Source organism: Oncorhynchus clarkii, chromosome 7 (assembly GCF_045791955.1).
Source record: "Oncorhynchus clarkii lewisi isolate Uvic-CL-2024 chromosome 7, UVic_Ocla_1.0, whole genome shotgun sequence".
Taxonomy (NCBI): Eukaryota; Metazoa; Chordata; class Actinopteri; order Salmoniformes; family Salmonidae; genus Oncorhynchus; species Oncorhynchus clarkii.
The window spans coordinates 69048866-69062834 of record NC_092153.1 but is presented as its reverse complement, the minus strand read 5'-3'; the positions used below and the strand labels follow the sequence as shown (position 1 = coordinate 69062834).

General features: G+C 41.4%; 1 protein-coding gene across 1 annotated transcript in view; it reads left to right on the top strand.

The window, feature by feature from the left end:
- Window positions 1-1577, top strand: part of LOC139413739 (voltage-dependent calcium channel subunit alpha-2/delta-3-like) — a 77073-nt gene extending 75496 nt beyond the window's left edge. The window contains exons 35-38 of the mRNA XM_071161459.1: window positions 16-133; window positions 416-528; window positions 853-935; window positions 1097-1577. Coding sequence (XP_071017560.1) covers window positions 16-133; window positions 416-528; window positions 853-935; window positions 1097-1189 — 407 coding nt within the window. The 3' untranslated portion in view covers window positions 1190-1577. The remainder of the gene's footprint in view (window positions 1-15; window positions 134-415; window positions 529-852; window positions 936-1096) is intronic.
- The last annotated feature ends 12392 nt before the right edge of the window (window positions 1578-13969 follow it).

The window sequence follows — 13969 nt, the reverse complement described above, 5'->3', positions numbered from 1 at the left end:
ATGTCTCATTTGTAGCCCAAAACTCGAGGGGAAAGACCATGTTGGTGCCATGTGATACTGAGTACCCTGCCTTTGTCTCTGAGCGTACCATCAAAGAGACCACGGGCAACATTGACTGTGAGGGCTGTGTCAGGTACTGGGAATACAGTTACCTTTGCATTAAGCACTTATAAACTCACTTAACCTGTGTTGATAGTGTTTACAGGATCATGACTTAGTGGGATAATATTACAAGCATCAACTGAATCGACTCATCTCTGTCTGTCTGTCTGTCTGTCTGTCTGTCTGTCTGTCTGTCTGTCTGTCTGTCGCTCTGTCTGTCTGTCTGTCGCTCTGTCTGTCTGTCTGTCGCCCTGTCTGTCTGTCTGTCTGTCTGTCTGTCTGTCTGTCTGTCTGTCTGTCTGTCTGTTCTCAGATCTTTTGTTATTCAGCAGATTCCCAGCAGTAACCTCTTCATGGTTGTCGTGGACAACAAATGTGACTGTAGCTCCACCCTTCCAGTTTCCATGGACCCCATTGAGATTATGTATATCCTTGTGAAGTTTGGGAATATTAAGTGTGTTTTTTAGTAAAAAAGGTTTTGAGTGTGTTTTTACTAGGAAGGGTTTTTGAGTGAGCTTTTGTAAGTGAACTCAAACATTTGTTTTCTGAGAACATCAACAGCTTCTGAGTTACTTCATAGTCAGAGGTATTAATACATTTCTCATACATGTAGGTCTTTTTGAAGCGTGCAATATGGCTTGTGTTTCTCATCAAGCTACAATGATGTTGCAGAAACAGACACCACAGTGTCAGTTAAATGCATATCTGAGGTTTGGTTCATCAGTATTTCCATCCTTAACCCCTCTGAACACAACGAATCTCTGAAATGTGATAGGCTGAAGTTTCAGAAGGACAGGAAGCGGCCAGAATCATGTCATCCTTTCCACCCTGAGGTACGTAGTATGTATTTGCTCTGTGATGACATGAAAATGTACATGAACACCTGTTTTTGGTTGAGTAATAATGTGACAGTATATTGTCTGAACCATACAGATACATAGTGTATATATTAATTCTAGTATCTCTGTTTTGATGCCCCCTGTGTCTGCTGCAGGAGAATGCCATGGAGTGTGGAGGAGCAGCAGGCCTGTCTGCCCCCCTCACAGGAGCACTGCTCTCCCTGCTAGCCACTCTCTTCACCAGATGACCATACCGCCGCCGAAGCCCACCACACTGGACCCAACACTGGACCCAACACTGGAGAGACTGATAGACCGGCTTTAACACACCATCAAATGCTGACAAAGCGCAGGGAGCCTCGCCAACCAGAAGAACTTGCTCATAACTAACTGAGTTGCTTATCGCTAACCAGCAGAGAAATAATGAATAAGAAGGCATTGTTCAAGATAAATAGAACACTGTTCCAAGAGGGAAACCATATGGACATCAGACTGAGAAATAACTATGAGAAAGCATTGTGATGCAATGATGACATTCTGAGAGCATTACAGAGCAAAGAAATCAATATCCCTGTGTACTTTACCTGCACTGTAGAAAATAAGACCTATGTCAAGGCAGTTATGAAAGAACTAGAAAAAAATGTCACCTTTTAAAAAGAAACTGATAAAAATGATAACATAGATCTGCAATTGTTTTATTTTTTGAGCTAAATATATGTAGCATTATCTTGGAGAATCTAATTCTGTATTTTGGGAGATGACAGGGATCATGTGAAGTAAGAGATTACAGGATGGTTGAAGTCCATTTATTTAGCCTGCTTTTCATTTTTACAGCAGTGAACATTTCATACAGAGTAAAAAGATGCATGTGATGGATAAAAACAAACATACTTAAGTTCCATGAAAGGAATCAAGTTCAGAGCTCTGGCTGCAAACTGAAATATGAACATTTGCCTGTTTTAAGAATGTTATTGTTACCTTGACTATAACCCCTAATGCTGACCCCTACCCTTGAACCCAAACCCCCTTCCTTTAAGAAGGCTGCTAAAATCTCAATAAACACAGACCTATTTTCCATCATCTGTCTTTCAGCTTTATTTATTTAACAGCATTTTGAAATGTTTTAAATTCTTGTATTTTTAGAATGTTAACATTTACATGTCCCATTTCCAGCCCAAAGCTTGAGGGGAAAGACCATGATGGTACAATGTGACCCGGAGTACCTACCCTGCCTTCGTCTCTGAGCGTACCATCAAAGAGACCACAGGCAACATCGACTGTGAGGGCTGTGTCAGTTACTTGGAACACAGTTACCTAGGTGTTAGGCACTAATAGACACTCATATTATTTGCATACAGGGTAATGTCGTATTGGTGGAGTAGCATTACTTAACCTTCAAGCATCAAACTGAATTGAATTGACCTCTCTCTTTCTTTCTCTCTTTCCTTCTCTCTTTCTCTCTCTCTTCAGCATCCTCATGGTCGTCGTGGACAACAAGTGTGACTGTAGCTCCATGTGTTTTTTTGTTAAAAGGGTTGTGCGTGTTTTAAGTCAAATTATTTTTTTTGTGAGTAGATGGGTTTTGTAAGTGAACGTTTGTTTTCTGAGGTACTTCATAGTGTATAAATACACAGTGAGGTAATGGGGACAAATGGGAGACACCTGGTGGGGGGTGGAGACAAGCACAAGACAGGTGAAACAGATCAGTGTGACAGGTGTGTTTCTAGCTCCAAGAGTAAAGTAGTATCTAACAATTCACAACAATATACACTCATCTAAAAGTAAAATAATGTAATTAAGAAATATATAATTATTAGATTGAGCAATGTTGGAGTGGCATTGACTAAAATACAGTAGAACAGAATACAGTATATGCATATGAGATGAGTAAAGCAGTATGTAAACATTATTAAAGTGACTAGTGTTCCATTATTAAAGTGGCCAGTCACTCCAAGTATATGTATATAGGGCAGCAGCCTCTAAGGTGCAGGGTTGCGTAACCGGGTGGAAGCCAATTAGTGATGGCTATTTACAGTTTTTTACAATCCCTTTGGCACTAATTTCAGAATCTTGTGGTCATTTTTCAAAACTCTAGACACAAAACTCAAAACGGTCATCACTTGTTACACAGGCTGTCCAATGTATTGTGCATTCATATCTTTAAAGAAACCTTGCACTGGTTCAAATAACTCTTTCATCATGAAATACCATAGGAACATTCATTTAGATCACCCACACACAATATACCGATAGTTTCATACAATCATTAAATATTGTAGTACAAAATATGTGATACGTGTTTCATTATGGTACTACACGTAATACATCACTGTAAAATGACTAGTGATACGTGTTTCATGTAGTGATACTACAGACACATTGGAATCATTGAACAAAATCTGAAATGCATTGAGGAAATACAATAAAATCACAACATAGGTCTCCTTGAATCAAAGCAAAAATAATTAGCTTCAAAAAAGAAAAAACTACAGTAAAACGTCAGCTGCAGTGTTCCTCCCCTGGCTTACTGTAAAAAACAAAACAAAGGATTGATTACTGTACTTCTATATTTCCATCAACCCTGTCTTGTGGATTTGGCCACAGGTTCTCATCCACATCACAATGGATGTTTTCATTGGCCAAACATCCTGGGAAGAATCTTCGGGCATGGCGAATCCAGGCCTGACACTGGTCTGCCGTGATGTCATTGCATGGTGAATCCAGGCCTGACACTGGTCTGCATTGATGTCATTGCATGGTGAATCCAGGCCTGACACTGGTCTGCCGTGATGTCATTGCATGGTGAATCCAGGCCTGACACTGGTCTGCATTGATGTCATTGCATGGTGAATCCAGGCCTGACACTGGTCTGCCGTGATGTCATTGCATACATCATCCATGGCCTGGAGAAGGGTGGCTTGTTCCTGAGGGCGCCTATCATATACCTTTCACCTCCACTTGGAGAAAAATGTCTCAATCGGGTTAAGGAAAGGAGAGTATAGGGGTAAGTACAGGGTGATAAATTGTGGATGGGCCTGAAACCATGCTTGCACCATTTGAGCATGGTAGAACCTGACATTATCCCACACAATGACATAGGTCACGACATCAGCTCTACAGACCTGATTTATCTCATCAAGAAGGTTACACAAGGAGAGCTGCTTTATATGATCCAATACGAGGTCTGCGTCCCACCACGACATCAGCTCTACAGACCTGATTTATCTCGTCAAGAAGGTTACACAAGGAGAGCTGCTTTATATGATCCAATACGAGGTCTGCGTCCCACCACACCGTCTTCCGATATAGCCGCACACATGGTGATGTTGGCCCCATGTTGTCCAGGTACTTGGTTGGTTGCCCGCTGGCCAATGAAATTCCACCTCTCCTCCTTGTCTTGGCCAGGTTGAAGCCTGCCTCATCCAAAAATAGGAATTTGTGAAGGTTTTCATCAGCATCCAGCTCCATCACCCTCTAGAAATACATTTTGGAAAGAGAATTACAATGATGTAGAATTTTGGGGGAATTTTTCACAACAGGCATCAGGAACATACTCAGTCCTCAATTGCTTCACTCTGTCTGCATTTCTTTCAAAGGGCACACGGTATAGCTGTTTTTCTTTCAAAAGGCACACGGTATAGCTGTTTTTCTTTCAAAAGGCACACAATATAGCTGTTTTTCTTTCTAAAGGCACACGATATAGCTGTTTTTCTTTCAAAAGGCACACGGTATAGCTGTTTTTCTTTCAAAAGGCACGCGGTATAGCTGTTTTTCTTTCAAAAGGCACACGGTATAGCTGTTTTTCTTTAAAAAAGCACACGGTATAGCTGTTTTTCTTTCAAAAGGCACACGGTATAGCTGTTTTTCTATCAAAAGGCACACGGTATAGCTGTTTTTCTTTCAAAAGGCACACGATATAGCTGTTTTTCTTTCAAAAGGCACACGATATAGCTGTTTTTCTTTCAAAAGGCACACGATATAGCTGTTTTTCATTCAAAAGGCACACGGTATAGCTGTTTTTCTTTCAAAAGGCACACGATATAGCTGTTTTTCTTTCAAAAGGCACACGATATAGCTGTTTTTCTTTCAAAAGGCACACGGTATAGCTGTTTTTCTTTCAAAAGGCACTCGGTATAGCTGTTTTTCTTTCAAAAGGCACACGGTATAGCTGTTTTTCTTTCAAAAGGCACACGGTATAGCTGTTTTTCTTTCAAAAGGCACGCGGTATAGCTGTTTTTCTTTCTAAAGGCACACGGTATAGCTGTTTTTCAAACAAAAGGCACACGGTATAGCTGTTTTTCTTTCAAAAGGCACATGGTATAGCTGTTTTTCTTTCAAAAGGCACACGATATAGCTGTTTTTCTTTCAAAAGGCACGCGGTATAGCTGTTTTTCTTTCAAAAGGCACACGGTATAGCTGTTTTTCTTTCAAAAGGCACACGGTATAGCTGTTTTTCTTTCAAAAGGCACACGGTATAGCTGTTTTTCTTTCAAAAGGCACACGATATAGCTGTTTTTCTTTCAAAAGGCACATGATATAGCTGTTTTTCTTTCAAAAGGCACACGGTATAGCTGTTTTTCTTTCAAAAGGCACACGGTATAGCTGTTTTTCTTTCAAAAGGCACACGATATAGCTGTTTTTCTTTCAAAAGGCACACGGTATAGCTGTTTTTCTTTCAAAAGGCACGCGGTATAGCTGTTTTTCTTTCAAAAGGCACACGGTATAGCTGTTTTTCTTTAAAAAGGCACACGGTATAGCTGTTTTTCTTTCAAAAGGCACACGGTATAGCTGTTTTTCTATCAAAAGGCACACGGTATAGCTGTTTTTCTTTCAAAAGGCACACGATATAGCTGTTTTTCTTTCAAAAGGCACACGATATAGCTGTTTTTCTTTCAAAAGGCACACGATATAGCTGTTTTTCATTCAAAAGGCACACGGTATAGCTGTTTTTCTTTCAAAAGGCACACGATATAGCTGTTTTTCTTTCAAAAGGCACACGATATAGCTGTTTTTCTTTCAAAAGGCACACGGTATAGCTGTTTTTCTTTCAAAAGGCACGCAGTATAGCTGTTTTTCTTTCAAAAGGCACACGGTATAGCTGTTTTTCTTTCAAAAGGCACACGGTATAGCTGTTTTTCTTTCAAAAGGCACGCGGTATAGCTGTTTTTCTTTCTAAAGGCACACGGTATAGCTGTTTTTCAAACAAAAGGCACACGGTATAGCTGTTTTTCTTTCAAAAGGCACATGGTATAGCTGTTTTTCTTTCAAAAGGCACACGATATAGCTGTTTTTCTTTCAAAAGGCACGCGGTATAGCTGTTTTTCTTTCAAAAGGCACACGGTATAGCTGTTTTTCTTTCAAAAGGCACACGGTATAGCTGTTTTTCTTTCAAAAGGCACACGGTATAGCTGTTTTTCTTTCAAAAGGCACGCGGTATAGCTGTTTTTCTTTCAAAAGGCACACGGTATAGCTGTTTTTCTTTAAAAAGGCACACGGTATAGCTGTTTTTCTTTCAAAAGGCACACGGTATAGCTGTTTTTCTATCAAAAGGCACACGGTATAGCTGTTTTTCTTTCAAAAGGCACACGATATAGCTGTTTTTCTTTCAAAAGGCACACGATATAGCTGTTTTTCTTTCAAAAGGCACACGATATAGCTGTTTTTCATTCAAAAGGCACACGGTATAGCTGTTTTTCTTTCAAAAGGCACACGATATAGCTGTTTTTCTTTCAAAAGGCACACGATATAGCTGTTTTTCTTTCAAAAGGCACACGGTATAGCTGTTTTTCTTTCAAAAGGCACGCAGTATAGCTGTTTTTCTTTCAAAAGGCACATGGTATAGCTGTTTTTCTTTCAAAAGGCACACGGTATAGCTGTTTTTCTTTCAAAAGGCATGCGGTATAGCTGTTTTTCTTTCAAAAGGCACACGGTATAGCTGTTTTTCAAACAAAAGGCACACGGTATAGCTGTTTTTCTTTCAAAAGGCACACGGTATAGCTGTTTTTCAAACAAAAGGCACACGGTATAGCTGTTTTTCTTTCAAAAGGCACATGGTATAGCTGTTTTTCTTTCAAAAGGCACACGATATAGCTGTTTTTCTTTCAAAAGGCACGCGGTATAGCTGTTTTTCTTTCAAAAGGCACACGGTATAGCTGTTTTTCTTTCAAAAGGCACACGGTATAGCTGTTTGTCTTTCAAAAGGCACACGGTATAGCTGTTTTTCTTTCAAAAGGCACGCGGTATAGCTGTTTTTCTTTCAAAAGGCACACGGTATAGCTGTTTTTCTTTCAAAAGGCAGACGGTATAGCTGTTTTTCTTTCAAAAGGCACACGGTATAGCTGTTTTTCTTTCAAAAGGCAGACGGTATAGCTGTTTTTCTTTTAAAAGGCACACGGTATAGCTGTTTTTCTTTCTAAAGGCACACGGTATAGCTGTTTTTCTTTCAAAAGGCACGCGGTATAGCTGTTTTTCTTTCTAAAGGCACACGGTATAGCTGTTTTTCTTTCAAAAGGCACACGGTATAGCTGTTTTTCTTTCAAAAGGCACGCGGTATAGCTGTTTTTCTTTCAAAAGGCACACGGTATAGCTGTTTTTCTTTCAAAAGGCAGACGGTATAGCTGTTTTTCTTTCAAAAGGCACACGGTATAGCTGTTTTTCTTTCTAAAGGCACACGGTATAGCTGTTTTTCTTTCAAAAGGCACGCGGTATAGCTGTTTTTCTTTCTAAAGGCACACGGTATAGCTGTTTTTCTTTCAAAAGGCACACGGTATAGCTGTTTTTCTTTCAAAAGGCACACGGTATAGCTGTTTTTCTTTCAAAAGGCACACGGTATAGCTGTTTTTCTTTCAAAAGGCACGCGGTATAGCTGTTTTTCTTTCAAAAGACACGCGGTATAGCTGTTTTTCTTTCAAAAGGCACGCGGTATAGCTGTTTTTCTTTCAAAAGGCACACGGTATAGCTGTTTTTCTTTCTAAAGGCACACGGTATAGCTGTTTTTCTTTCAAAAGGCACACGGTATAGCTGTTTTTCTTTCTAAAGGCACACGGTATAGCTGTTTTTCTTTCTAAAGGCACATGGTATAGCTGTTTTAGAGACGGCAAACTTATGGCTTCCACATTATTGAACATGTCGTTATTGTCCAAGATGTGCTGCCGAATTTCTGTAAGGTGAATATAATTTCTGGCCTGAACCAAATTGACCACAGCCCGCTCTTGTTGGTCAGTCAGAATTCTTCCTCTGCGTCCCCTATTTGGCCTAGTCTCAAATCTGCAGGGAAAATTACAGTAAGAACACATTTAGTCACATCACCTACTCTGTGCTAGGATTTCATTGGACACTCTTTGCTGTTGCTGCCGCTGTCTTGGTCCCTGGCCTTGTCCTCTACCACGTTCCCCCACACCTCTCAAACGAGGCCCACGACCACCTCTCAGAAGGGGTGCTTGTCCCCTGACATTCGTTTGACCAATACGTCTTCCTCGTCTTCCTCCTCCCACTGCTTGACCTCTGTTGTGACCTGGATCACCTGCCGGCTCCATGTTATCGCTATGTTGTTGTAGGTGGATACCACTCATTTCACTATATACTCATACCACAATGTGAAATCAATCATCAGTAACGAGTTGTCAGTATTGAAAAAGCAATTACAAGTGCCTACATACATACACTCACTGGCCACTTGTGTGTTAATGCAAATAGCCTGCTCCTTTGAACAGAGAATCATGTGGCAGCCTGCAACTCAACATATAGAGTATATAGAGTAGAGAGCTTTAGTTATTGTTCGACCAAACATTAGAACGGGCAAGATGTGTAATCTAAGCTCCTGATTGTTGGTGCCACACATGGTGGTTTCAACATCTCAGTTTCAGCATTCAGCATCTCAGAAACAGCTGCCTTCCTGAGATTTTTAAGCACTACAGTCTCTAGAGTTTACAGAGAATGGTGCGATAAACAAAACACATTCAGTGAGCGCAGTTCTGTGGGCAAAAACACCTTGTTAATGAGAGGTCAGAGGAGAATGTCCAGACTCATTCAAGCTAACAGAAAGGCCACAAATGGTCAAATAACATCTGTTTAAAACAGTGGTGTGCAGAAGGGCATCTCTTACCGTACAACACCGAGAATAATTCAGGCTGTTGTGGAGTTAAAAGGGGATCCTACCCAGTACTAGATAGGTGTACCTAATAAAGTGGCCTGTGAGTGTACAGTAATGTCAAATCTGAAAACATGGTCTGAAAAAGTGTTAAATGGATATTAGAACAGTGTCCGATAAAGAATGATGATGAAACATTACATCCATAGATAGTGTAGTCCAATTGGTTCATGTTCCACGGTAATTGGTGTCAATGGATCTCGTTATCCGGAAATGTTCATGATCTAAACATGGAATATTGTTTGTCAGTTTCCATTAAACTATGCATTAAGAGTAACGCAACAGTTACTTATCATTTTGAGCAGTTGTATCAATTGATAGTTAGATCATTGTATTTAAATTAATAGACAGTCATCTCAGATGTAATGTGTGAATTGCATTTTGAAATGGTAACACTTTGATGTTAAGTTGTGTCATTTTGAACAGGTGATTTTAGTTCAATGAACAAATGATCTTAGCTTTATGTGTATTGTATCCAAGCAATTGGATAAGTGTTAGAGTTTTGAAAAATGTGCATTTTGATCATCGGATGTGAGTTCTGTGTCTAGAGTTTTGAAAAATGACATCAAGGTTCTGAAATTAGTGCCAAAGTGATTGATGGCCTTGAGATAGAAGCTGTTTTTCAGCCCCAGCTTTGATGCACCTGTACTGACCTCGCCTTCTGGATGGTAGCGGGGTGTATAGACCTTGGCTCGTGTGGTTGATGTCCTTGATGATATTTGGTCTTCCTGTGACATTGGGTGCTGTAGGTGTCCTGGAGGGCTGGTAGTTTGCCCCCGGTGATGTTATGGTTAAACAAAGGACATCATGTGTGAGGGTATTTGTGAGACGTGTGAGACAAAGCTACAGATTATGAATTTACGTTGTTTTCAGGTGACTGTCGATTGGCTTTAACAGGGCCTGAACAACACAGAGGGAGCCTGAGTGAGTGAGTGAGTGAGTGAGTGAGTGAGTGAGTGAGTGAGTGAGTGAGTGTCAGTGCATTACATCAGAACAGAAGTGAAAATAAGGTCTGATGTCATGTCACTTCACTCTTCTCCTCATGACATCAAACCACCGGAGTGTACAGCTCGGTTCTCACACTCCCAAGATGTTGTGACATATTCCTTCCTGATTTAAGTACAACTTGAGCTATATGAATCCAATATATTATTATTAATAATGTATAAGCAGTCTGAATCAACTCACCTGTGAGCATGAATGTGATTGGTACAGAGAGAGAGAGACCTTTTATCCTCCTCGGCTGTCTGTTCGCAAACAATTATTTAGACAAAGTAATATAATTATATTTGTTGTACTTATATCTTAATTTGCAGATCCCTGTGTATCCACACCAACAGGTCCTGTACATCACAGAGAGACAATGCCATGATTAAGAGGTTGTGACTGCTGGTCGGGTCATGTGTGTGTTACTTTACCAAGTTTTGCCCCAGTGCATTAATAACAGCAGAACAGAAGAAGTGAAAGCATGATGTGATAATATCACATCACACTTCTCCTCCTGACTCAAACCACCCTGTAGACTTACAGTTCTGTTCTCACGCTACCCAGATGCTCTGAATAACACATAATTTTCTGTTAAAAGTTAGTACTGTTGATATTGAGTGACAAAGTTTTGTTGTGCTGAGGGTCTCAAATTCACGTTCCAGGTCAGGAAGACGTGGACAGAAAACGTTTATTTAGAAACAGAATGGACTTACCTGAGGCCAAAAATGTGGACGGTACAGAGATGCTCAGAGAATACATCCCAGCATCCCCAGGATGCACCATGCCTCCACTGTTCACAGCTCCAATAACCAAGTTATCTACAACAAAAACACAATTAAAAGAGAATTACAAAATTTGTTTGTACATGTGTGTAGTTGTGTTAGTAGTGTGGTGGTGTTGACAAGGACTTACTGGCTGTAGGTCTATGAAAAGAGAACAAAAGGGTTCTGGTAAGACAAAAAGGTTCTGGTAAGACCTCGTCATGACAACACAGAACTAAAGGTTGAGATAGAAAATGCATCATAAAATATCCACATGGGGAATTCTTACCTCTGAGAATTGTTTTTCCTCTGAAAAACAAAATAGGCTAAATTAATTATATTGAATATAGCCTGGTGTATATAATATGACCAAAAGGAGTTGATAGATTATCCCATGTCAAAGACACATTAATATGAGAAAAGTAAATGTTTGCAAATTACCAGGAACATGCCCACTCCAGAAGCCACACCCCTGCCAAGCCTGCTCCAGGGTCTAGGGTTTCCATCATCCCGGAAACCTTAGACCCCCTTCAATTCACATACACAATGTGATCAGGGTAAACTAGCCCCCCAATGGCAACCGCAGCCTTTTGTCATTCTAGGACACCTTCGGCCTGGACTGCCAGTCCTTTGTGTCTGACCAGAGGGAAGGGGACCAATAGTGACAATTCATAGGAACCATGTGCGGCCTTGCCCCTACCCAACCTTCAGGCCGCACCCAGATTCAACTCTCCCCCCAACTAGCCAATCAAACAATGTTTAGCTGAACCAGGTCCCTTGGCCGGACTGGCACAACTACACATGGTACCTTAGTCAGGCGCACTGCCGTTCCTCTGGACAGAGAAGAGGCTGCTGCTCCCCCAGCGGTTCAGGATGCTAGAGGTAAGGTGGTTGGGCCCTTAGATGGGTAGACACGTACCGGGCACAGTTGGCTAGTTCAGGATAGTCAGGACGACTGTAGAGAAAGGGGGGGAGAGGGTGGCGGGCTGGTGTGATCAGACCCACTTGCAGCGAATTAGCTAATCAGACAGGTAGCTGAGGATTGTCTGTAATTTCCTTTAAAAGCCTTGTGTTTTGTGGTGTTCGGGGCTGGGAGTTGAGCACAGAATGTCTCTCTGTGGGGATCAGTCTCCCATGCAAGTGTCCATGTCTTGTTTGTGGTGATCGCACTGGACCAGTGTATGTGGGACGAGAAGTCTTACTGGCGAATTTGAGTGAGGAAGTGGGCGTCTGAGTTGACGACGAACTGGGGCTGTGGAGCTGCGTGGTGATTGGAGAGCAATGGACCGAGAGAGGCATTGGTATAAAGGACATCTAGGAGCTTTAGCTCCACCAAGTAAGGGATGTGATTCTTCCTCTGTTACCCCTCACACTACTCTCTCTGGGCTGTTTTGCCACTCCACTAGAAGCCACTATTGTCGGCAGGTTTCCCTGCCATCGTCTTCCTCTCGTTTAGCACCGGAGGCGGGGCTATCGGTGACGTCGCCAAGCAGTCTTAGACCGGGCGCGTTCCAGAACAGGGAGACGTTTATTTGATTTTGTGGGGAAATGGTTCTCATCGGACCCTAGAAATCTAGAACCTTTCCCCACCCTTTCTATATGTTCTCTTGTGTGTCTTTCCCCCTCTCTATTTGTCCCATAGCAGTAGTCCTTTAGAGGGGTTGGCAGAGTAGAGCAGGGCCAAGGATGGGTCTCATATTGTGTGCAGCACCAGAGCGAGATTGTAGTGCCTTTCACCATATTGTTTGCAGTGGCTTCCCTTAGAATTACCAGTGGCGGTTTTAGCATGTAAATCTTGGTGGGGCAAACCCCAAAACATGTTTTTTAGATGCATGCCAGCAAAGCCACTACACAACACAACACTAAACAATACATTAATTTCACAATAAAAGTGAAAAACGGTGCCCACAAACTGTTAGGGCCTAAATAAAGCTGTCCCAACAACAGAGTCCCAACAGCAGACCCAACACCTTACCACTGCTACACCTGGCTATCAGCGGAGCCTTGTGTTGCAGCAATACAGTTTATTCAGCCTCATTTACTGCCTTTAAAAAAACATAGCTGATATGGCTGACTTGCTTAAACAAATGTGGTTTCTACTGACAATTGAGATGTACAAACTATGGCATAAGAGGATGACGAGCGGATAAGAGACAATCCGTTATTTCGATTAGGACATTAATGAGCGAGCTAGGACAGACGTAGTCAATATGACCATTTTTCAGCACTTTTGAGATGTACAGCGACAGAATTCAGAACATGGGCCGTTCTTACAGTATTCTCCCTGTACACCAAGTCAGAACCGTAGGATGAATTATCATTCCTTTTTTATTTACCTATGCAAGTCACTTAAGAACAAATTCTTATTTACAATGATGGCCTATCGGGGAACAGTGAGTTGACTGCCTTGTTCAGGGGCAGAACGACAAGTTTTTACCTTGTCAGCTTGGGGATTCAATCCAGCAACCTTTCAGTTACTGGCCCAACGCTCTAACCACTAGGCTACCTTCTGCCCAAAAAACAAATAAATAAATTGGGCATATAAGCAGACAATGAAAGCGCTTACCATGGTCAATGATTACATTTATCTAAAACAGGCTATAGGCTACATGTGCACCACCAAGTCAGAAAAGTAGGTGAAATTAAGTGTGGAAAAGGGACTAAATTATTAGGGTGAGGCACATGGGCTGCTAACAGCTTACCTGCCATCTTGCTTAATACACTTAATATTACTTTCTTGGCTACAGTATACATATCTCCTGGCATATTACATCATTTATGCAGCAGCATACAAAACATTTTTGGACTGTGCTCACTTAAACAGAAAGGTGGTGCGGCGGTCCGTCATGGGAAAATGTTGTCATTAATGTCTGGCATTCTCTGGATTTATGGTGCTTCCAAGACAACTGAGAACTCAGAAAAGAACAAGGTCGAATCTTGATGACGTCAGTGATCTTCAGGTCAGAGCTCTAGAAAGAGGCCCGAGTTTCCGACTTGGATGACCATTCAAAAGGTATTTTCCCAGTTAGAGCTAGTTTTTTTCAGAGTTCCCAGTTGGCTTGAACTGTCAGATTTCCCGGTTCCGAGTTTCCAGTTGTTTAAAGCGCGGCAGAAGTCATGCTGGATTGACA